Source organism: Mobula birostris, chromosome 25 (genome assembly GCF_030028105.1).
Source record: "Mobula birostris isolate sMobBir1 chromosome 25, sMobBir1.hap1, whole genome shotgun sequence".
NCBI classification, from domain to species: Eukaryota; Metazoa; Chordata; class Chondrichthyes; order Myliobatiformes; family Myliobatidae; genus Mobula; species Mobula birostris.
In genome coordinates this window covers 27,966,195-27,989,124 of record NC_092394.1, presented here as the reverse complement: position 1 = coordinate 27,989,124, position 22,930 = coordinate 27,966,195, and the positions used below count along the sequence as shown (strand labels likewise).

Below are 22,930 nucleotides of genomic sequence, written 5' to 3'. Positions count from 1 at the left end.
GTTACAGAGACTGTAAATAGAACATTATCCAAGAAAGGAATGAGAGCAGAAATAGGGGATTAAAGATCACCTAAGAAGTGTTTGAAAACTACTGAGATGTCTGATTAAGGGGATGGTAGCAGTGCCTTTAGAAAATCAGGATCAGGCAGCATCAGTATTTTCTGAAAGAGAACTCTTTATTTATCAATATGTTCTTGAGTACGTAATTAGCAAAGAGCTTGCTTGTGTCATACACTTGGGTGCTCCCTTTAGTTACCTGGTGGGGTAACCGTAGTCTTTGGCCAGGAGCAGAATTCGTCAGTTGGTGCCCATCCTTCATAGAGCGTTTCAACCCTTACCACTACACTCTCCAGCTGGTGGGTCAGCAGTGGTGGCCAAGTCACTGCCCATCTGCTCCTGACTTCCAGCTCACCTCTTTGCACCACCTCTGGGAACTACAGCTTCCTTCCCACATTGACCCTCATCTCCCATGATTTGCCAGTTTGCAGCAGATTGGATTTAGGCCTCTTTGATATGAGTGGTGTGGCCTTCTCATTGATGGAAGTGACTGCCCTGTTTGCTTCTTTGCCAGCTGGTCTCTTTTTTACACCTCTCCCGCTCCAGTGTGTCAGCAAGGACCTTGCCGTGAATATAGGAACTATGGATAGTGTTGTTTTTTTGTAAAGGCATTTAATAAGTTACTTTACAAACAACTATTTCATAGAAATAAGGGTTTGGGGATACACATGTAAAATACTGTCATGAATTGAATCAAAGACAGAAACTGAGTATAAATGGATCTTTTAGTGACAAGCAGCAGTAGATAGAACAGCAATGGTTATTGAGCTGTTTTCAGTCTACATTAATGACTTGGATTTAACCACCTTGGCTGACAATAAAAAGCTGGGTGGGAAAGTGAGCTATGAGAAATATGCGGTGGGGCCAGGAGGACAAAAAGAATGCTGGGCAAGAAGGTGTCAGATGGAGTATAATGGGGAAAATGTGAGGTTATTCACTTCAAAGGGAGTAAAAGTGCAACTCTCTTTTAAATATTGAGAAAGTAGTAAATGTTGCTATTACTAAAGTTAGGCTATGCTAACTAGGATTTAGAAAAATACTTATTCAAACATGCAAGATCATAAAAAGGATTGGCAGGCTACAAGCAAGTTTAGCTGCATAATTACTCTGACAGTAGACTTTGAGCCAGTTGCTCATTGAGCATTTGGGGTAAAAAGCAGGAAACTTGAGCCATGGTATTGACAAATTAATTGTACATTACTGTAGAAACACAAAGGTACTAAGAAACAATGACAGATAAAAAGGTAGATGGCTGGATTAGTAAGTTTGCAGATGGTACATAGAATGTTGGCGTTGTGGATAGAGTAGAGGATTGCCAAAAATACAGCAGGATATAGATCAGCTGCGGATATGGGCAGACAAATGGCAGATGGAGTTTATCCAAGCCAAATGTGAAGTGTTGCTCCTTGGTAGATCACATGTAAAGAGACAGTACACTGTTAAGGGCAAGACCCTTAACAGTGTTGATGAGCAGTGAGATCTTGGGGTCCAAGTTCATAGCTCCCCGAAAGTAGTTACACAGGTGCTGGGTGGTTAAGAAATCATATTGCACGCTTGCCTTTATTAGTTGAGGCACTGAGTTCAAAAGTCAGCTTTCTATTCCCCATTATAGAAAGGATATCGAGCCTTTGGAGAGGGTGCAGAAAAATTTTACCAGGATGCTGCCTGGATTAGACAGCATGTATTGTAACGAAAGGGTGGACAAACTTGGGTTGTTTTCTCTGCAGTAGCAGAGGCCGAGGGGAGGTCTGGGGTTTGTACGATTATAAGAGGCACAGATACAGTAGAGAGACAGTGACTTTTTCCCAGGATTGGAATATCTGTTACCAAAGGGCTTACATTTAAGGTGAGAGGGGGTAAGTTCATAGGAAATGTGAAAGGCAAGTTTTCTTTCACACACAGAGTGGTGGGTGCCTGGAATGTGCTGCCTGGTGTGATGGTAGAGGCAGATACATTTAGGATTTTTAAGAAACATTTGGATAGGTACATGAATATGAGGTGAATGGAGGGAGATGGAGACTGTGTCGGCAAAAGGGATTAGTTTGGTTGGCCATTTGATTACTAATCTAATTGGATCGGCACAACATTGTGAGCTGAAGGGCCTTTTCCTGTGCTGTTTTGTTATATAGTAGTATGAGTTATGTCATTAGTTGCGTATGCCTAATTTTTTGAAAGTGTTTTATGTCTCTGTCAATGTGCTCAGCTAGGCTGATCAAAGTTTAAATGATTTAATGTTTTCAATGGGGATTGCAAATTTCTTGATTTATCTTTGGCTGCAGCAAAAAAATGCCATGGGTGATGGTTTTTTGCCCTCTCATGGTTGTCACCTTTGGAGACCCACAAAGTTTCCATATTAGGTACAGCACCAACGTAAGTATATGAGTGACTGTTTCTGAAAAATGCTTGTGAGAAACTTGTGTCAATCTAAGATGTAGATTTTTTCCATACAATAGGTCATCAGTGACTCTTGGGAGAAGAAAGCTCGGCGTAAAGAGTCTTCACTACAACAACAACTGTCATCAAAAGTTGCTGATAGGGTGAGAAGTTTGAAAACAAGTGATTTTGCACTACTAAGTAGATTTTGAACTTAAGTAGAACAGTTATCTGGGTTAGGTTAAGTAAATCATAAAATGTCAAATGTCTTTTGTTGATGAGCATGGATCTACTTTAAGGTATAATAGGTTATCACAGTAAAGGAAAACTGATAATTTGCTATCTGATTGATTGTCTGGCAACTGCTCACTCATTCGCCCAGAATTATGAGCTTGTGGTCCAGAATACAAGTCGGGTAAGCAGCCAGAACTGGGTATCCAGATCGGGGGTTAAACCTGACGTTGGGTCTTACAATATCAGGAGTTAAGAACATGGGTAAATTGTAACTAGAACCAGGACTTGGGCTGCTTGTACAATTCCCATTCTTTAAGCTCACCTAGTTCACTGGAAAAATTCATATACCACAATGTAACCTCCATTTTTATATTTGAAAAGTGATTATAAGTGTGGTGGATTGTTAAATAAGAGTAATAGGTCCAGTACCACCAAAGTCCGGAGGATATAAGATCATTGGTGTTTTACAATACATAGATTTCCAGAAGCTGCATCCACATTATTATAGAAAATAAAAGCTCGTATTGAAGGAAGTAAGCTATTGGTGTGAACGGATCAGTATCTGTCTTACGGTGGAGATATGAACAGGTGCTTTTTTGGTTAGCAAGATTTAAACACTGAAACTTCTGGAACTTCTGAAACACTGGAAGTTTTGAAACTTCCTCTACTTTGCATCTTGTGAGCAAATGTACTGTTGCTGAAGAACCTGTTTGAGGACCTAAGGGCAAGATTTGTGTATTGGAGGGAAATGAGAAATTGTTGTCTTCTGTGTTCGATGGTGACATGGCTCACTCTGGACATGCCGCAAACATTGGTAAGACCCAACAGCTTCTCGATGCGGTTAAAGGTGGACTGCTGATTCAGAGAAGACAAAAGGTGGGGGGGGTGGGTCTGTATTTCATGATAAGCTCTTTGTAGTGCTCAAGCGGTCTTGTCACACCCTTGTTCCACCCCTCGCCCGATGCGGAATATCTAATGATTAAGTGCCAACCATTCTACCTACCAAGAGAGCTGTCCTCGGGTGATCCTGACTGCAGTTTACATACTGCTAAAGGCACGCATTAAGCAGGCACTGAAGGTATTGAGTGCTACCCTCAGCAAACAAGAAACAGCCTACCCTGATCATTGTTGGAGACTTCAGTCAGGCTTGTTTAAAGGTATTTCTTCCAAATTATCAGCAGTTCACATGCAGCACAATACCACTTATGCTCACTTTGACTGTCAACACGCAGGCACCTTCACAAACTTCCACAGCCTCTGATGACCCTATGATGTGAGAGTATCCTTCAGGAGGCTGAATCTGTGAAAAGCATCCAGGCCAGACGGGGTACCTGGCCAAATATTAAAGACCTGTGCTGATCAAATAGCTAACAAGAGGAAATCTGCAGATGCTGGAAATCCGAGCAACACACACAAAATGCTGGAGGAACTCAGGAGTCCAGGCAGCATCTGTGGAGAAAAGTAAAGTCGACATTTCAGGCCGAAACTCTTTGGCAGAACTGGAGGAAAAAAGGCCGAGGAGTGGGTTTGAAAGGTGGGGGAAGGGGAGAGAGAAAAGCCAGGCGATAGGTGAAACCAGAGGGAGGCAATGGACAGGCAAGGAGATAACAGGAGAGAGGGACAAGGGGATAGGAAATGGAGAAAGGGTGGGGGCAGGCATTACTGAAAGTTTGAGACATCGACGTTCGTGCGATCAGATTCGAGGCTACCCAAACGGAATATAAGGTGTTGTTCCTCCAACCTAACTGTGGCCTTATCCCGAGAGTGGTGGGGGCCATGGGTGACAATATCGGAATGAGAAGTGGAATTACAATGGGTGGCCACTAAGAGATCTTGCTTGTTCTGGCAGACGGAGCATAGATGCTTGGCGAATTGGTCTCCCAATCTACGTTGAGTCTCACCAATATAGTGTACAAGCGGCAACACTGGGAGCACCAAACACATTATATGACCCCAACACACCCACAGGTGAAGTGTCCTCACCTGTTTGGGGCCCTGAATGGTAGTGAGGGTGGAGGTATAGTACTTGTCCCGCTTGCAAGGTAAGTGCCAGAAGGGAGTCTATTAGCTACTTGGACTATACCGTGTCCCACCCTGCTACTTGTGAAAATGCCATCCCTTTCTCTCAATTCATCTGCTCTCAGGATGAGGCTTTCATTCTAGAACAAAGGAAATGTTCTCCTCCTTCAAAGGAAGGGGCTTCCCTTCCTCCACCATCAATGCTGCCCTCAACCGCATCTCTTCCATTTTACGTATGTCTGCTCTTGCCCTATCCTCCCATCATGCTACCAGGTATAGGGTTCCTCTTGTCTTCATCTACCACCCCTCCAGCCTCCGTGTCCAGCACATAATTTTCTGAAACTTCCACCGTCTCCAACTGGATTTCACCACCAAAATATCTTTCCCTCCCCCCACCACCACTTTCTGCTCTGTGCAGGGATCACTCCCTACTTGACTCCCTTGTCCATTCGTCCCTCCCCACTAATCTCCCTCCTGGCACTTATCCTTGCAAGGAGTGGAAGTGCTACATGTGCCCCTATACCTCCTCCCTCACTACCATTCAGGGCCCCAAATAGTCCTTCTAGGTGAGGTGACACTTCACCTGTGAGTCTTTTGGGTCATATACTCTGTTTGGCGTTCCTGGTGTGGCCCCTTGTATATTGGTGAGACCCGATGTAGATTGGGCGACCGCTTCTCTGAGCATCTACTGTCCATCCGTCAGAACAAGGGGGATCTCCCAGTGGCCACCCATTTTAATTCAACTTCCCATTCCCATTCCGATATGTCCTTCTATGGCCTTTCCACTGTCCGGATAAGGCCACACTTAGGTTGGAGGAACAACACCTTATATTCCGTTTGGATAGCCTCCAACCTGATGGCATGAACATCGATTTCTCAAACTTCTAGTAATGCTTCCGCGCCCCCCCCCCCCCGAGCTTCACCATTTCCTATCCCCTTATCCCTCTCCTTGCCCACCCTTTGCCTCCCTCTGGTGCTCCTCCTCCCCTTTTTTTCTTTCTTCCATGGCCTTCTGTCTCTTTCACCAATCAGTTTCCTGGCTCTTTGCTTCATCCCTCCCCCTCCAAGTTTCACCTCTCGCCTGCCGTTTCTCTCTTCCCCACCCCTCTCCTCACCTTTCAAATCTACTCCTCAGCTTATTTTCTCCAGTCCTGCTGAACTGTTTCGGCTGAAACGTCGACTGTACTTCTTTCCATAGATGCTGCCTACCTTGCTGAGTTCCTCCAACATTTTGTGTGTGCTGATCAAATAGCTTGAATATTCTCCGATATCTTGAACCAGCTTTGGCTGTCACTTGCTTCAAGCTGGCTTTAGCTATACCGGTACCTAAGAAGAATGTCATAACCTGCTTCAATGGCTATGGTCCAGTAGCACTCACATCCACTTTGATGATGTGCTTTGAGAGGTTGGTCGTGAAACATATCAACTTCTACCTGAGAAGTGACTTGGATCCACTCCAATTTGCCTACCATCACAATAGGTCAACAGCACATGCCATTTCATTGGCTCTTCACTCAACCCTAGGACATTTGGACAGCGAAGGTGCATATATCAGGATGCTCTTCATTGACTACAGCTCAGCATTCAATATCATCATCACCTCAAAACTAATCAGTGGCCTTTAAGACCTTGGCCTCATTACTCCTCTTGTGCAACTGGATCCTCGATTTCCTCATTTGCAGACCCTAGTCAGGTTGGGTTGGCAACAGTTCCTCCACAATTTCCATCAGCACATACTTATGCTTTATACTTATGACTGTGAGGCACATCTCCAATGCCACATTTAAGTTTGCTGACGACACCACTGTTGTTGGCCAGATCAAAAATGAAGATGAATCAGTGTATAGGACTGAGATTGAAAATCTGGCTGAGTGGTGCCATAACAACAACCTCTCACTCAATGTCAGCAAGACCAAGGAGCTGATTATTAACTTCAGGAGAAGGAAACCAGAGGTCCATAAGCCAGTCCTCACTGGGGCATCAGAGATGGAAAAGGTTAGCAACTTTAAATTCCTCGGTGTTACAATTTCAGAGAATCTGTTTGGGTCCAGCACATAAATGCCATTATGAAGAAAGCACGGTAGACTCTACTTAGAAGTTTGCGAAGGTTCGGCGTGTCATCTAAAGCTAACAAGTTTCTATAGATATGGTGGAGAGTATGTTGACTGGCTGCATCATGGTCTGGTAGGGAATAACCAATGCCCTTGAAAGGAAAATACGACAAAAAGTAGTGATATGGTCCGGTCCAGTCCATCACTAGTAAAGCCCTCCCCACCATTGAGCACATTTGTCACAGGAAAGTAGCATCTATCATCAAGGACCCCCACCATCCAGAACATGCTCATTCTTGCTGCTGCCATCAGGAAGAAGGTACGGGAGCCTCAGGACCCACAGCACCAGGTTCAGTAATAATCATCACCTCTCAACCATCACGCTCTTGAACCAGAGGGGATAATTTCACTCAACATCACTCACCCATCACTGAACTGGACTCACTATCAAGGACTCTTCATCTAGTATTCTTGATATTTATTGCTTATTTACTTACTGAAAATTTTTTCTGTCTTTTTGTATTTGTACAGTTTGTTGTCTTTTTGCAGAATGGTTGTTTTCTGTCCTATTGGGTACTGCCTTTCTTTGATTCTATTGTGTTTCTTGTACTTACTGTGAATACCCAAAGGAAAATGAAACCTATGATGACATATATGTACTTTAATAATAAATCTACTTTGAACTTTTGAACTTTGATAATTGCTGTATTTTTGTCCTTGAGCACTTAAAATCAAATCTAGTAATTACTCTTGCTTTGAAAATAAACAAATTCTCTATTTACAGAAACATTTTTTGAAGCTTCTGACTCTTGTGTAAGAGTGTGACTGCCATTGCTAACATTACAGCAGTATTTTTGTAATAATCCTCCAGGCTGCAGCCAGTGCAGACTTTCTCAGTGAAAAGATATTAGATGAGCTGCTGGAGGACACAGCACAAGAATTGCTGAGTATGGAGTTAAACGCAAAAGTTCATTCCGAAGCTTTGATGATGCAAGATGGCCCTACACTAGAGAACCTGCTACAAAGGATGGAAGAGATGGAAGTAAATATTTATTAATCATATTGTCTAATTTTTTTTTTGGTTTCTACTCATTAGATACCTCCCTGTCTTTGACAAAAGTCCAGCACCACCAATAATCTGAAAAACTTAAATTCTACTTCTGGCCATACGTCATAGAGGCATCATGGACATTGCAATTAATTGCTACAATTCTGCTGTTCAGAAATTAAAATCGTAATTCTTGCTTTAAAAAATCCACTATATAATTACAAATTTTCAAAATCTTTGGCTCCCCTCTATACCTGTGGCAGAAATGATCAACAACTTGCGCAATCCCATTCTTTGGTGTCATGGCAAAACAACTAGAATTTCTTTGTTTATTCTTTCTTTGCAGTTCCTCTCACTCCTAGTCTTGTTCTTGATGTCTTGATGTCCTTGATGAGTCTACTAGTAGATGAATGGAAGTATTCCACGTGATCCTTATATAATGTTCTTGCTTTTCCTCTTATCTCTCATACATCATGGCGAATACTGGAGCTCCAGCAGGCTGTATAAAGAGATCTATGATTTTATAGCCTCTGTGTGCCAAATATCCTTGAGATTATTATTCATTATATTGCATGGCAGCCTAGAAAGAACACTACCGTACTTTGGGATCAGTCCATACCATCCAGTTCTGAATAGAATTACTAAAGTTTACCTGTTGTGGGCTAGCTGTCCACATTTTCTGCCCTCTGCATTCATTTTACAAGGGTATATCATATTACTCAGCACAGTAGCAGAAAATTATTGTCATATCCAAATAAGCTTACTTAGAAATGAACATATGCAAAAACTTCAGAATATAGGGGCACCATGGTAGCCTAGCGTTTAGTGTGACACTATTACAGCTTGGGGTATCAGAGTTAAATTCTGGGGCTATCTGTAAGGAGTCTGTATACATCCTCCCTGTGGAACGTGTAGGTTTCCCTGAGTGCTCTGGTTTCCTCCCACAGTCCAAAGATGTACCTGTTAGGTTAATTGGTCATTGTAAATTGTCCTGTGATGAAGTTAGCATTAATTGGGACTGTTGTGGATTGCTGGGGCAGCGTTGCTGAAAGGGCCAGAAGAGCCTACTCCATGGTGAATCGCTAAATAAGCAAATGGTTTTCAACAACATCTCACTATTCTATTATGGACATCTATTGTAAAATCACTAACTTGGCAACCAACCTATTTTATAGCATTTATGTTTTTTTTTGAATGTGCATGAGAAGTTTTGAGACCTGAGCCCATTCGAATCACAATACTTTTAATTAACATTTTTTAAAAAGTTAAAATAGTCTACAGTAATGAATTGCGGGGTGGGAAATGCCTTGCAAATCACATTAAATGGTTTGAAACTATGTACACTACCTCATTTTATTTGCTCCTTTTACACTACATATTTAATTTTTAAAAATTAAAAAAAAAATTCTTATTTTAATTTACAGATTTTTTATTATATATTGCAATGCCCCCAAAACAACAACTTTCTTGACATATTCCAGAGATATTCTGATTTTGATTCTGATGCTAAATTCCTATTATTAAAGGAGAAAAAATATATTTAAGTTCTGCTCTCAAGCTGAAAATTCACCTTTTTTTATCACTAATTTTTTATTGCAACACCAACAAGAAAATTCACCTCTTAAATTCAGATACATGTAGTTATATTTTTCTTCCACATTATAGAGCACAGTAAAAGATTTATGAATCGGGCAATTTGACAACACTTTTTTTCTTTTCGCTAGAGATACCAAGAGTCAGTTCGTAGAAGAATGTGTCAAATTGAATATGCCGATCCTGCTTTCTGGGCAGAGGAAGAAAAGCAAGGTAATTATTTTCTGTGCATTAGTGACTTTCCTGTATTAGCAAGTTTTTCATCTGTTGTGCATAGTTACAGTCTCAGAAGTTGTTAACCTGACCTGTGCCATCAAACTGACTGGTGGAGAAATGTCCTAAGAAGAACAATATAAAAGTTGTTACTTCTAAATTCTTGATATTAAACTGCTTGTACCTATTGGTTAACAGGCCAGATGAGTCATCAGATTATTGGCTTTTTTCCTTTATCTTAATATAATTATGTTTTCAGCTATTTTGTGGCATTGCACAGAATGTTGAGAGATTGGAAAAATGGAAAGAATGTACTTGTATTATATTAATGTTTGCAAAGTAGTAGCAGATCTGTCCCAAGACAGTAAAGAAAGTTATGTTTGATTGTATTCCCAGGAAAAAAATAGACTTACCAATCCTTTATGGATCACTGAATGCATTAGCATTAAAAATGCAAATTAATCTCTGTACTCCAAGGAGATGTTCTTGAATTATTGTGCTTTTTCTAACAAAAATTTGTAGGTAACATCATCATTAATTACTTGGATTTAGATGAATCTTTGGGGAATAGCTATTAGTATATGGGGTGTAGGGATGTTTTTATAAATAGACATAGAGATGTGGAAAAAGTCAAGTGACAAAGCAGAGCTAAATCAAGCATTACAATAAGTAAAAGTCATGTTTATTGTAGAAAATGGAACAAAGTTGATGGAAATAAATAGGGTAAGATCAGACCTACCATATTTACTTGTTCTACTCATTTAAAAGAATATTAACTCCAAAATGATTGTTTTCAACATCTGTTTGCATTCATGATTCTGTGGGTAACAAATCAACATCTTCTTATAATTGCCATAATTTCCGCAAGTTTATTTCCCTTCCTTTAAGCATAGCAGTACACGCACTAGAAAATTCCTCATGGCTATTCAACCATAAAAGTAGTACTGCTGATCTATCAGAATCCTCATCCGGTGAGATGTTGGGATATTCCAGTTTAGTTTTATAACCATTGCTTTTGACTTTCTCCTTTTCAAAAGTTATGACCTTTTTCATTATGTCTGACTACTTTCTGCATATCATAGAATCAATATTCCTATTCAGCACGAAAGGAAACTTAAAGGTCTGATCTTGGTTTAGCTCTGCTTTGTCATTTGAATTTTCTCTGCATTTCTAGATTATATATATTTATAACAACATCCGTACACCCCATATGCTAATAGCTACTTCCTAGCAAGGATTTAGAGGCTATGAACTAAAGTTAGAAATTGCCGGAAATCTGCAGCAGTATCTGGGGGGGGGGGGGGGGGGGAGAAATAATAGAAAATTAACTATTAAATTTGATACCTCATTCTGATGAAAGTTTAAAGTTAGGAAATGCCCCTACTTCGAGAAGGAAGAGATATGGTGAGAACAAAGGAATGGTCTGTGATAGGGTGGAGCAAAGACGGACAGTAATGCAAATGGCGATGTTGCCAGCTGAAAGGGTGGTGAAGGGTTCTCTGATGTAAATCATTGACCTGGTGATAAGAGTAGATGATAAATAATGACAGAAGAGAGGGAAGAAATAAAAGAGAATGCTGGAAATACCTAGCATGGCAAGGCAGAATCTATGGAGAGACATTTGTACTTCCAATTACACAATTTGCTTAATTGTATTTTACACCATCATTTATGATGTTCGCATCATTTCAAAAAATGCACTTCTCTTCCCAACAAAGAACCTCACATTTTCCCACATTATACTTTATATGACATCTTCTTGTCCAGTACTTAATCCTCTTTTCTTCCACAACCTCACCATATAATTCAATGCCCTCTTTCAGGTGGTAATATCACCATTTGCATTACAGTCTCTCCTGGTCTCCACCTTATCAAGACCATTCCTCTTGTTTGCTCCACATTCCCACCCCCTTCCCTTCTCTGTAATTTAAAATTGAAACTTTGTTTCACTCAAACGAAAGGTTATCAATGGTTAACTGTTGTTTCTCTCTGCACAGCAGTTCTCTGTTCTGGTTCTAAAAGTATACACATCAGTAAACTACATTGTACTCGTACAGTCTTGCAAACTACATTGCACTCGTACAGTCTTGCATTACCCAATCAAACATCAAGTAGGCCAAACAATTTTTTTTGAGTCCATTCTTGCTCAAATGGTCACCAAATCTTTTATCCTTGGATCATTGTCACTGACTGTAATTCCACACCTCATCTCCAACAGTTCAGACACCGGTCTTAGTGATAGATTTCGTTTTGTTTCCTCTATGTGCTTTACCTTTATGTGTTCAATTTTTCTTGTTCTATACTCTCTATTTATTCCTTTTAATATTCTTTACTCTTTTCATTTCCCTCATTCCTCATTGAAGGATTTTTTGGTTTTCATTTATCTGTTTCCAATTTCCATTCTCCCCTTTTTGTTATCAATTTGATTTTCTTCTTATTCACAGTGACAGTTATTCATGTCATCAGACGAGTGACCTTTTTATATCATCTTGTCAGATGAGATGTAAAATTCAAACCCCTTTCATATCAGTATGAAAGAATCTAGGTACTATTTGATAGAACACTAAAGTTCTATCCCCATCTACAGGCCAACAACAACATCTTGAAATAGTCATTATTGTAAGATCTTGCTGTGTGCAAACTGATTCATATTTCCTTCAATTTCAATTGTAACTTTGTCGCTTGTTTTGATCTTGTCAAACAAGTATTTTAAAATGTTAGTCCAATTAAATTAGTCCATAATTTTAAGCGTATCTAGTGTGCCACTCTATCGACCCTTTTTTTGTTTGAGCCACATCTCTGATAAATTTAACCTTAGCATTGCTGTTGCATTTATATAAATTTTTTCCACCTCCACCACTGCTTCAGAGCTGTTCACTATGTTTAACTAGGAGAAATTATTGGTTGCCTTGTAATTTGTCTTTTGAGTGGAGAAGATGATTTGTATGAAATAAAGTATCATCAATTGTGTTGGCGCGCGGCCAAGTGGTTAAGGTGTCGGTCTAGCGATCTGAAGGTCGCTAGTTCGAGCCTCAGCTGAGGCAGCGTGTTGTGTCCTTGAGCAAGGCACTAAACCACACATTGCTCTGCAACGACACCGATGCCAAGCTGTATCGGCCCTAGTGCCCTTCCCTTGGACAACATTGGTGGTGTGGAGAAGGGAGACTTGCAGCATGGGCAACTGCTGGTCTTCCATACATCCTTGCCCAGGCCTGCGCCCTGGAAACCTTCCAAGGCACAAATCCATGATCTCACGAGACTTAACGGATGCCTATTATTACTATTATTATTAATAGTATTGATATGCTTAATAAATGCTAATTTTTAAATACTCCTTTTATGAAAGTAAAATTTGGTTGATTAACATACTAAAAGTTTTGTTTTAATAAGTTACATCAAAATTTAAGCATCTCACCTGATAGGGCATATACATTTCTAAAATGCAGAAATGAAACATGCTCATGTATTTTATTGCTTCAAAAACAACGCTGACATGCCATCTAAAAAATGTTCTCTGTATATTTGTGTTCTCACAGAAAGAGAGTTTGTCCAGATTGACACACAACCACATACTCCACAGCCAATTAGGATAAACAGAGCGTTCAAGCAAGGTGAACCCATGTTGGATGCAATAATTCCAAGGTCTTTAGAAGCAGAGTGAGTTGTGAAGATTGCATTTTTTTCTTTTTGGTAATTGAATTAATGATCCATCCCTTTCCCTCCACTTGGTACAGGTAATCCCCCTGTTACAGCTGCTTGGCTTTACAGAATTTCACCCTTGAAGAATTCATCAAATCACCTCCCTGAAATTTGAGATATTGAATTAGGTTTCCTCTTATGAAATTTATGTAGAAAAAGAAATAAAATCTCTGACACATGCACAGAAGATGCTAATACTTCAGGTTTGCTGCAATTGTAGCTTTGTTACAATTTGGAAGAGAAAAAATAAGCAAGCTCTTTAATGAGCTAAGCAAAATAACTCTGAAGTCTTGAAGTGTATTTATTTGGCTCCTTGATTCTCCTTTTACTTGATTAGTTTCTCTTAGTATATTTGTATCACAATTTTCAAAGAAACTGCTTGCTGGAGGCATGGATGAAAGCAGACATAGACATATTAGAAAGGTAATTTGGTTTTCTTTTTACTTAATTAGCAATTATATTTTTAAAATGAATTTGGCAAAAATAAATTAAATGAAGTCATAAAACAGACAAGAAATTCAATTTCATTTGTCATAAATTTTCATGTTACATTGCTTCCATTGTGCAATATTTTATAACTGACAGGTAAATTATATTCAAATTTTAGCTGAGATTATACCCGAGGTGATTTAGTTAAAACAAGTTTTATTGTAATAATTTTTATCTTGTTTTAATTTAGAACGCTTGATGACTTAGAATGCAGTGGAAGGCCTGAACCTGCTTCATTGTTGGAACCTTTGGTGCAGGAACCGTCCAAGGAGAAAGGAAGTGGTATTGTTCTTAGCATTCCACAAAAAATGGTTCAGAATATCCTTAACTACTGTGAAAGATTCAATCTGTATCTAAAAATGATTTCGCATGAAGCTGTGGGAAATTTTAACCCATGGTTAATTGCTAAAAGGTAATTAATTAGTATATTTTTGAGAAGTACCACATATCAGAATCAGGTTTATTATCACTGGCGTGTGATGATATCACTGGCAGCATTACCGTGCAATACATAAAAAATTGCTGTGTTGCAATAAGAAATAAATATCAAAAATAAATAGTGCAAACAGAGAACAAAATGGCAGAGGGGAGGAAGATGCTCCTGAAATGTTGAGTGTGTGTCTTCAGATTCCTGGATCTCCTTCGTGATGATAGTAATGAGAAGAGGGCATGTCCTAGATGGTGAGGGTCCTTAATGATGGATGCTGCATTCTTGAGACATCACTCTTTGAAGATGTCATCACTGCTGGGGAAGCTAGTGCCCATGATGGAGCCAACTGAGTCAGCAACCCTGAGCAGGTTTTGCAATTCTGTACATCTGAGCCATCATACCAGATGGTGATGCACTCAGTAAGAATGTTCTCCACAGTACATCTGTAGAAATTTGCTAGAGTCTTGGGTGACATACCAAATCTCCTCAAACTCCTAATGAAGTGTAGCAGCTAGTGTGCCTTCTTTGTAATTGCATCAATAAGTTGGGCCCCAGGATAGATCTTCTGAGTTGTTTACACCCAGGATCTTGAAACTATTCACCCTTTCCACTTTCCCTTCCTTGATGAGGACTGGTGTGTGTTTCCCAACTTCCCCTTCCTGAAGTTCACAATCCATTCCTTGGTATACGTTGAGTACAAGGTTGTTGTGACACCATTCTATCTAACTTCTGTGTGCCTCCTTGTCACCATCTGAGACTCTGTTTAATAACGTAGTTCTTAATGGACAAGTGTTAACTTTCTGACAGCTGTTATTTAGTGAAGACGTAACCAATTGATTTTTCTGGGTTTCATGTCCATTTTCTAGTTAAGTGATTGCTATTACTTCCATTTGGTTTGTGTTATGTATTATTTCACTTGAAACAAACTTATGTATACTTTTATACTGGTTTTCCAACATGAAGGACATAGCCAATCCTTAGAAATTGCAGAAGTATTAATTTCATTCATTCAAATTGAGTCAGAGTAAAAAGTGGTTGGGAAGTCTAGTGGTAAGCCACTAGTAAGCCAATGTTAGATTTATGTCAAGAATATCGACGTGTTCAGCAGTGTAACTACCCATTCTGTGTTTGACATGCTCATTGAAAAGGAACCAGAACTGTAGGCAGAGCATGTTGCAGTGAACTGAGAAAGTGTTAGAAACACATTAGGTCAGTCAGTAACTGAAAAGAACATCCACGTTTGTCCTGACTGTGGTCATCCTAAAGAATATCATGAAGGTGTTTGCACTAAGATGTTAAAGTATTCTTTCCACAAACCCAGAGTATTTCTCCAACAGTTTTCTCTTCATGTCTGCATTTTTGTTTTGTTTTACTCTTCACTAGACTAAAGAAAATGTGCATCAATAGCATTCTCTTGTACTTTAGCCTAACCAACTGTCTAGAGCTACAGTATATGAACAGCTCTAGAGTGGAAAAGTTTATTTTATTTAGTGACACAACATGGAGTAAGCCTGTCCAGGCTTTCAAGGCGCGCCACCCGAGCAACCCCACAGCCCTGATTAACCCTGACCTAATCATGGGACAATTTTAGATTATGAGAACACTTAGTCCTCTTTTATTGTCATTTAGAAATGCATACTTGGTATTGGTATTGGTGGCATCCGTTAGTCTCGCGAGACCATGGATCTGCGCCTGGAAGGTCTTGCTTCAGTCTGTGTTAGAGCAGCGTCTGTTGTGGCTGTAGAGGCCCACACAGGAGTGACAGTCTCGGCTGCATCGACTGCACTTGAAGGCGCTGTCCTCCAGTGTTGTCTTGGTGCTGTTTTTCCGACGAGTGTGCTTTTCTTCAGCAAGCCTCAGCTTCTCTTCTTCTCTTTTCAGACCTCTGCGTAGTTCCAGCCTCCAGTGACAGCGATCACTTGCGATGTCCTCCCACCTCTTGATGTTCATTTTCAGTGACTTCATGTCTCTCTTGCAAACGTCTTTGAAACGAAGATGGGGCCATCCTTGTGCTCTCTTGCTGGAGGCTAGTTCCCCGTACAGCGGGTTTTTCGGCATACATGCATTAAGAAATGATACAATGTTTCTCCAGAGTGATATCACAGAAAACAGGACAGACCAAAGACTAACACTGACAGAAACACATAATTATAACATATAGTTACAGCAGTGCAAAGCAATACCATAATTTGTTAAAGAACAGACCATGGGCACAGTAAAAAAAAAAGTCTCAAAGTCCCGAGTTGATCGACTCCCGAGTCCCCGATAGCAGGCGGCAAAAGGCAGAAACTCCCTGCCATAAACCTCCAGGCACCGTCAGCTTGCCGATACCTTGGAAGCAGCCGACCCCAGCCGACACTGAGTCCATCCGTCTGAAAAATTCGAGCTTCCGACCAGCCCCTCCGATACAGCCTCCCAAGCGCCGTCCTGTGCCGAGCGCCTTCGACCTCTCCCCGGCCCCTGAAACTCGCAAAGCCGAGGATTTCGGGGCCTTCAGCTCCGGAGATTCCAGTTACCACACAGTGGCAGCGGCAGCGAAGTGGGCATTTCAGAAGTTTTCCAGATGTTCCGCTGTGCTCTCGCGTCTGTCTCCATCAAATCAGAATTGTGCACAGTCCCCTACTTGACAGATAACAGATACCACCGAAGTGGCCGCGCGCGCTGCTGTCGCGTCGCCATCTTCTCCCCCCTCCCGGGAGGTTTACAATAACCAATAGATTGACCTGGTATGTCTCTGGACTGCGGAAGAAAACCAGAGCATCCGGGGAACCTGCATGCAATCCATGGGGAGGATGTACCCAGAGAATCCTTACAGAAAGGCACTAGAGTTGAACTCTGAACTCTAGAACACCCCAAGCAGTAATAGCATCATGTCAATTGCTGCGATAAGGTGGGGCCCCTATATCCTGATATTCTAAATCAGTGAAAAGAATGTGGAACAATTATCATATGTGTCATGGAGAGAGTTTTACCTCCTTAAGAAAGGAGAAGAGAATGAAAAAGATGTGCTTCTAGGTGGAATATTTCCAGAATACCCATGTCAGGGTGCTGTTTAGCGCCTATACTCAGCACTTAACATCATCATTCCTACAGTCCTGATCGAAAAGCAACAAAACCTAGGCCTCTGTAACTCCGTCTGCAACTGAATCCTCGACTTCCTAACCAGAAGACTACAATCTGTGTGGATTGGAAATAACATCTCCACTTCACTGACAATCAACACTGGTGCATCACAGTGAATGTGGTAAGTGCCATTTGCGAAGTTGCTGCTGGTACAGCCATTGTTGGCAGAATTTCAGAAGGTGATGAAAAGGTGTACAGGAGCGAGATATATCAGTTAGTTGAGTGGTGTTGCAGTAACAACCTTGTACTCAACGTCAGTAAGACCAAAGAGCTGATTGTGGACTTCAAGAAGGGTAAGTTGAGGGAACACAAGCCAATCCTGACAGAGGGATCAGAAGAGGAAAGAGTGAACAATTTCAAAGTCCTGGGTGTCAGTATCTCTGAGGACCTGACCTGGATGCAACATATTGATACAGCTATAAAGAAGGGAAGACAATGACTATATGTCATCAGGAGTCTTAGGAGATTTGGTTGTCAATTAAAACACTTAAAAACTTCTACAAATGTACTGTGGAGAGCATTGTGACTGGCTGCATCACTGTCTGGTAATGGGGGGGGGGGTGATGCTACTGTACAAGAGCAAAGGAAGCTGCAGAAACTTCTAAATTAGTCATCCCCATCATGGTTACAAGCCTCCGTAGCATCCAAGACATCTTCAAGGAGCGGTGCCATAGGAAGGCATCATTCATTGTTAGGGATCCCCACCTCCCAGGACATACCCACTTCACACTGTTACTGTGGGGTAGGAGGTACAGAAGCCTGAAGACACACACCACGATTCAGGAACAGCTTCTTCTCCTTTGCCGTCCGATTTCTAAATGGACATTGAATCCATGAACATGATCTGACTAGTTTTTGATTTCTGTTTTTTTCACTACTTATTTTAACTATTTAGTAGATATATTTACACACACACGCATGCAAGGGGTGATTGATAAGTTCGTGGCCTAAGGTAGAAGGAGTCAGTTTTAGAAATCCTAGCACGTTTATTTTTCAACATAGTCCCTTCCTACTACACACTTAGTCCAGCGGTCATGGAGCATACGGATCTTGGACCTCCAAAAAGTGTCCACAGAAGGGTGATTGATAAGTTCGTGGCCTAAGATAGAAGGAGATGAGTTAGGAGATGAGCTCTCCTTACATGCACATGCAGGTCAACTCTTTGAGTGATTATGCAGAAAGTTTGAAATTAATAACTCATCTCCTTCTGCCTTAGGCCACAAACTTATCAATCACCCCAATGAGTTATTAACTGATGAGTTACTAACTTCAAACTTTCTGCATAATCACTCGAAGAGTTGAACTGCATGTGCATGTAACGAGAGCTCTATAACTCATCTCCTTCTACTCTAGGCCACGAACTTATCAATCACTGTGTGTGTGTGTGTGTATAAAATCTCATTTTTTTTTCTCTATATCGCATTCATTGTACTGCTGCCATAAAGTTAACAGATTTCACAATATATGCCAGTGATATTAAATCTAATTCTGATTCTTTGTTTATAATTTATGTCTTCCATAAGATTTGTTTTGATTAACCTAAGTAGGGTCATTTAGACAAAGCATTGATCTTTCTCCCCCATTTGTGAAAAGGATAACCTGATATTAGTAAAAGCCTTAGAGGGACTAAAACTAAATGAAAATTCTGTTTTGAGGTAACGTCAAAAAAAAATGTGGAGATATAAACAGTAATTTTTATATTAAAACTGTGTACATAATTTTCATAACTGCTTTTAATTTGCTAATTGTTGTTTAAAAAAACAGTTTAATAGTACTACATATTATTTCCCCAGAATTTTTTTCTCTTTACTTCCAATTCAGTGAATAACTATCTTTTACAAAATTAATTGTTACAGGTCATCTGGGAATTTAAGATGTTACTTATGAAATTAAGTTGGTGGCAAGATGCCATTATACTTCAGTATTGGCTGAACCAGCCTTATTTTTTTTTAAGTAGAACAAGATTTCATAGTTAATCTGTGAAGAACTTTGTACGGCAAAAAATCTGTCAACAAAAACTGAAACTTTAACTTGTATTTTTTTTAAATGTTCATTTACCCATTTAATATTTCTGAACTTTAAACTTAAGCTTTATTTAAAAGAATTGGCCCAGTCACTTTCATTTAATTAGATTTTGGATTATATTGAGTTTTAAAATTGGAAGCAGTACAGATGACAGACAAAGGTGATTTGCTCCAATTTAAAAAAATTAAATTATTGTATTTAACTGACGGAATTGCAAAATTATGATATGCATAGAGAAGACATTGAAAATATGTCAAAAACTTATTTGCCTAGTAGAAATGCAACATACAGAATATTACAGAATAAATTAGAAATCTAGAATATATTTTCTTCAAGTGTTGAAGTGAGAATAGCAGTAAGTGTCAGAATGGGATTTCGATTTCTACTCTAGCATTTGTATACTGTAATAGCTTATTTTTTTACATGAGGAAACTTTAGTGATGAGGAAATAGTAATTATTGAATCACTCTATTGCTTGCTGATAAACAGGTAAATATATTTTCATATTGCAAGTTTACCTGCTAATGTCTGATAAACTTGAAGTATTATGCATTAGGTGACTTTTCTGACATGTCCTCTCCCTTTTTTTCTAAGCTTGGCTGAAGAGTTAATGGAAGAAGGTATAAGTGATGTTGCTGCTGAATTCCAGGATGCGTGTGAGGAGTATGCTGAAGCCTTGTTCACGGCTGAATTTATGCAGCCTGTGGAGCAGGAAAGCAAAACTAAGCAATCCCTGGTATCCCTACAGGAGGGATGTACTCTGTAAATACTTGAAAGAAAACCGTAAGCTCTTACCTGAAAATGTCTATAATATGTGCATAACAAATGGTATGTGCATCACAGATATGCTTGTTGATCCGATTGACAATTATATTTTTAATGTACAACATTTTAAAAGTTTTATCAAGACCTTGCCATAAATTTAAATGATTAAAAGCTGGTGTATTAATTTCATTTCTTACATTTAAGGTTACAAAGTAGATTTTCAATGTAATGTAGAACTTGACCTCCTTGATTTTTACAAGTTGCTGGCTGGTCAATTGTATATTTAAACTGGTACAGCTGATTTTCTAGGATTGTTTAGAAACTATTTTTACTCAGATGCTTTGACTGTTAAAGACGTGTTACCTTTACTTTCGAGCAATGCCCTGACTTGAAAACAATTCATATGCAAAGCACAAGAAACACATACCGTCCCACATTTGAAATTTAAATTGTTTTCACCCTTATAGAGATTAATGTTCTAAAAGCAAGGTGTAAAACTAAACACTTTCTTTGGGAATTACTGAATTACGTTGTATATGACTATGTAGTATCTTGTTAGTAGCATATTAATATTCACATGACAGAAATATTTCTATCTTACCAAGATTTTAGAATTCCTTTTCCTTTTCTTTGTATATGTGGACATATTTCTAATAGTTCCCTGCTGGAATTGTTGATCATAATGGCTTTCCATCAGAACTGTTGAAATTTTATCCCTAAGGCTTTGTGGACAAATAGGTCTGGCTGCACTATAGAAAACAATTACTTCACTTATTTCCTTGTTAAGTGGTTATCAGTTTTTGGAATTAAGAAGTGACAACATACTATAATGAATAGATTATAGTAAGATGAGGTCAAATTTACTGAAGTGTCATATTTATCCGAGTAATTGTACAGCATCAGCATAGAAACAGGCCCTGTGCACACTGTGTCTGTACTAACCTATCTATACTTATGTGTGCATTATTTCCAAATCCATCCATGCCTTGTTCATTCAAGAACCTGTCTAGATCCTTCAATGTTATCACTGTTTCTGCCTCCACCATCTCCTTTTTCAGTTTGTTCCGGGTGCCAGCTACTTAATGGAAACATTTACCCCCTAGTGCCCCATTAAACTTCCCCTCTCTCTCACCTTAAACCTATGCCTCATTTTAGTCAACTTTACCATGGGAACAGACACTGGCTATCTATCCTGTCTAACCCCTCATCATTTTGTATACAGTACTTCTATCATGTCACCTCTCAGACTCCTTTGCTCCAGAGAAAACAGGACCAGCCACTCTAATCTTTCTTTATAATTCAAGACCTCTAATCCAGACAACATCCTTGTGATTTTTTTCTGTGTTCTGTTTAGTTTATCACATCTTTCCTATTGTATGGCAACTGGAACCCCACAGAGTTTTGTAAAGCTGTAATATGATCTCCCAACTCCTGTGCTTGATGGTATGACCAATGAAGACAAGCATACCATACGCTTTATTCACCACCCTATTTGCCTGTATTGCCACCTTCTGGAAACTATGTACTTATACCCCAAGGTCTCTCTGTTCAACAATGGGGCATCACGTCTTACTGTGTATGAACTACCCTAGTTTAACTTCACTTGTAAAGGACTTACAAGGACTCTTCATCTCAGGATCTCAGTATTGATTATTTATTTTATTTTGCTTTTTGTTTGTTTCTTTGTATTTATTGTGAATGCCTGCAAGAAAGTGAATCTCAGGGTTATATATGGTGACATATGTGGACTTTGTTAATAAATTTACTTTGAACTTTGTCAAGTTAAATTCCATTGGCCATCCTTTTGTACTCCTTCTCAGATTACAGCTATACCCTGTTGTAAATTTAAACAATCTCTTTCAATGCCACTATGCCATTAATTCTGGAGTCATCTGCAGGATTACTGTTCATGCCATCTACATTCTCATCCACGTCATAAATATTTATGAGAAGCAATAAAGCACCCAGCACTGATCCCTGCTGCACACTGCATATCACAGGCCTTCAATCCAGAAAAAGCGCACCACCACCACCCTCTGGCTTCAACTACCAAGCTAATTTTGTCTCCAATTTGCTAACTCACCCTGGATCCCTTGTGATCTAACCTTGTGGTCCAGTGAAGCCTTGTGAAAATATACTAGACAACATTTGCTGTTCTGTCTCCATCAATCCACGTGATCACCACTTTAAAAATAAACTTACTTATTTTCTTGAGGCATGATTTCCCACAAGCAAAGCCATGCTGACCATTCCTAATCAGTCCTTGCTTTTCCAAATGCAAATAAATCCTGCCACTTGGAATCCCTTCCAATAACTTCCTTACCAGCCCACAGTTCCCAGACTTAACCCTGCTGCTATTTCTTACCAAATGGCATACATTAGTCATCTTCTAGTCTTCTGGTACTTCATTCGTTACTAACTAAAATACCAGACTGATCATTTAAATGTGCCTTCCTAAGTCCCTTCATTCTAACAGAAACATGCTGGCGCTGAACTCTCCCTGCCTCATTCAAAAGCGTCCCAGATGCCCTAATGCTTGCAAACAACTGCTCCCAAACAACTTTTGTGAGTCCCTGTTTGATGCTGTCAAAATTAGCCCTCCCTGATTTAGGACCTTAACTTGAGGACTAGTCCTATGCTTTCCATAACTAACTTGAATCTAATAGGATTATGGTCACTGGTCCCTAAGTGCTCCCCTGTTGACATGTGAACCATTTGCCCAACTTTATTTCCTAAAAGGAGATTGAGTGTACTTCCTTATCTAGTAGGATCATCTACATATTGCTGCAGCAGACTTTCTTGAATACACTT

General features: G+C 39.7%; 1 protein-coding gene across 2 annotated transcripts in view; it reads left to right on the top strand.

The window, feature by feature from the left end:
- The window catches only part of kiaa0753 (KIAA0753 ortholog), a 64,670-nt gene extending 42,764 nt beyond the window's left edge, over positions 1-21,906 (top strand). For both annotated transcript variants that reach the window (XM_072243060.1, XM_072243059.1), the window contains exons 12-17: positions 2,511-2,594; positions 7,606-7,776; positions 9,507-9,588; positions 13,125-13,245; positions 13,967-14,188; positions 19,949-21,906. In XM_072243060.1, coding sequence (XP_072099161.1) covers positions 2,511-2,594; positions 7,606-7,776; positions 9,507-9,588; positions 13,125-13,245; positions 13,967-14,188; positions 19,949-20,120 — 852 coding nt within the window. In that variant the 3' untranslated portion in view covers positions 20,121-21,906. The remainder of the gene's footprint in view (positions 1-2,510; positions 2,595-7,605; positions 7,777-9,506; positions 9,589-13,124; positions 13,246-13,966; positions 14,189-19,948) is intronic.
- The last annotated feature ends 1,024 nt before the right edge of the window (positions 21,907-22,930 follow it).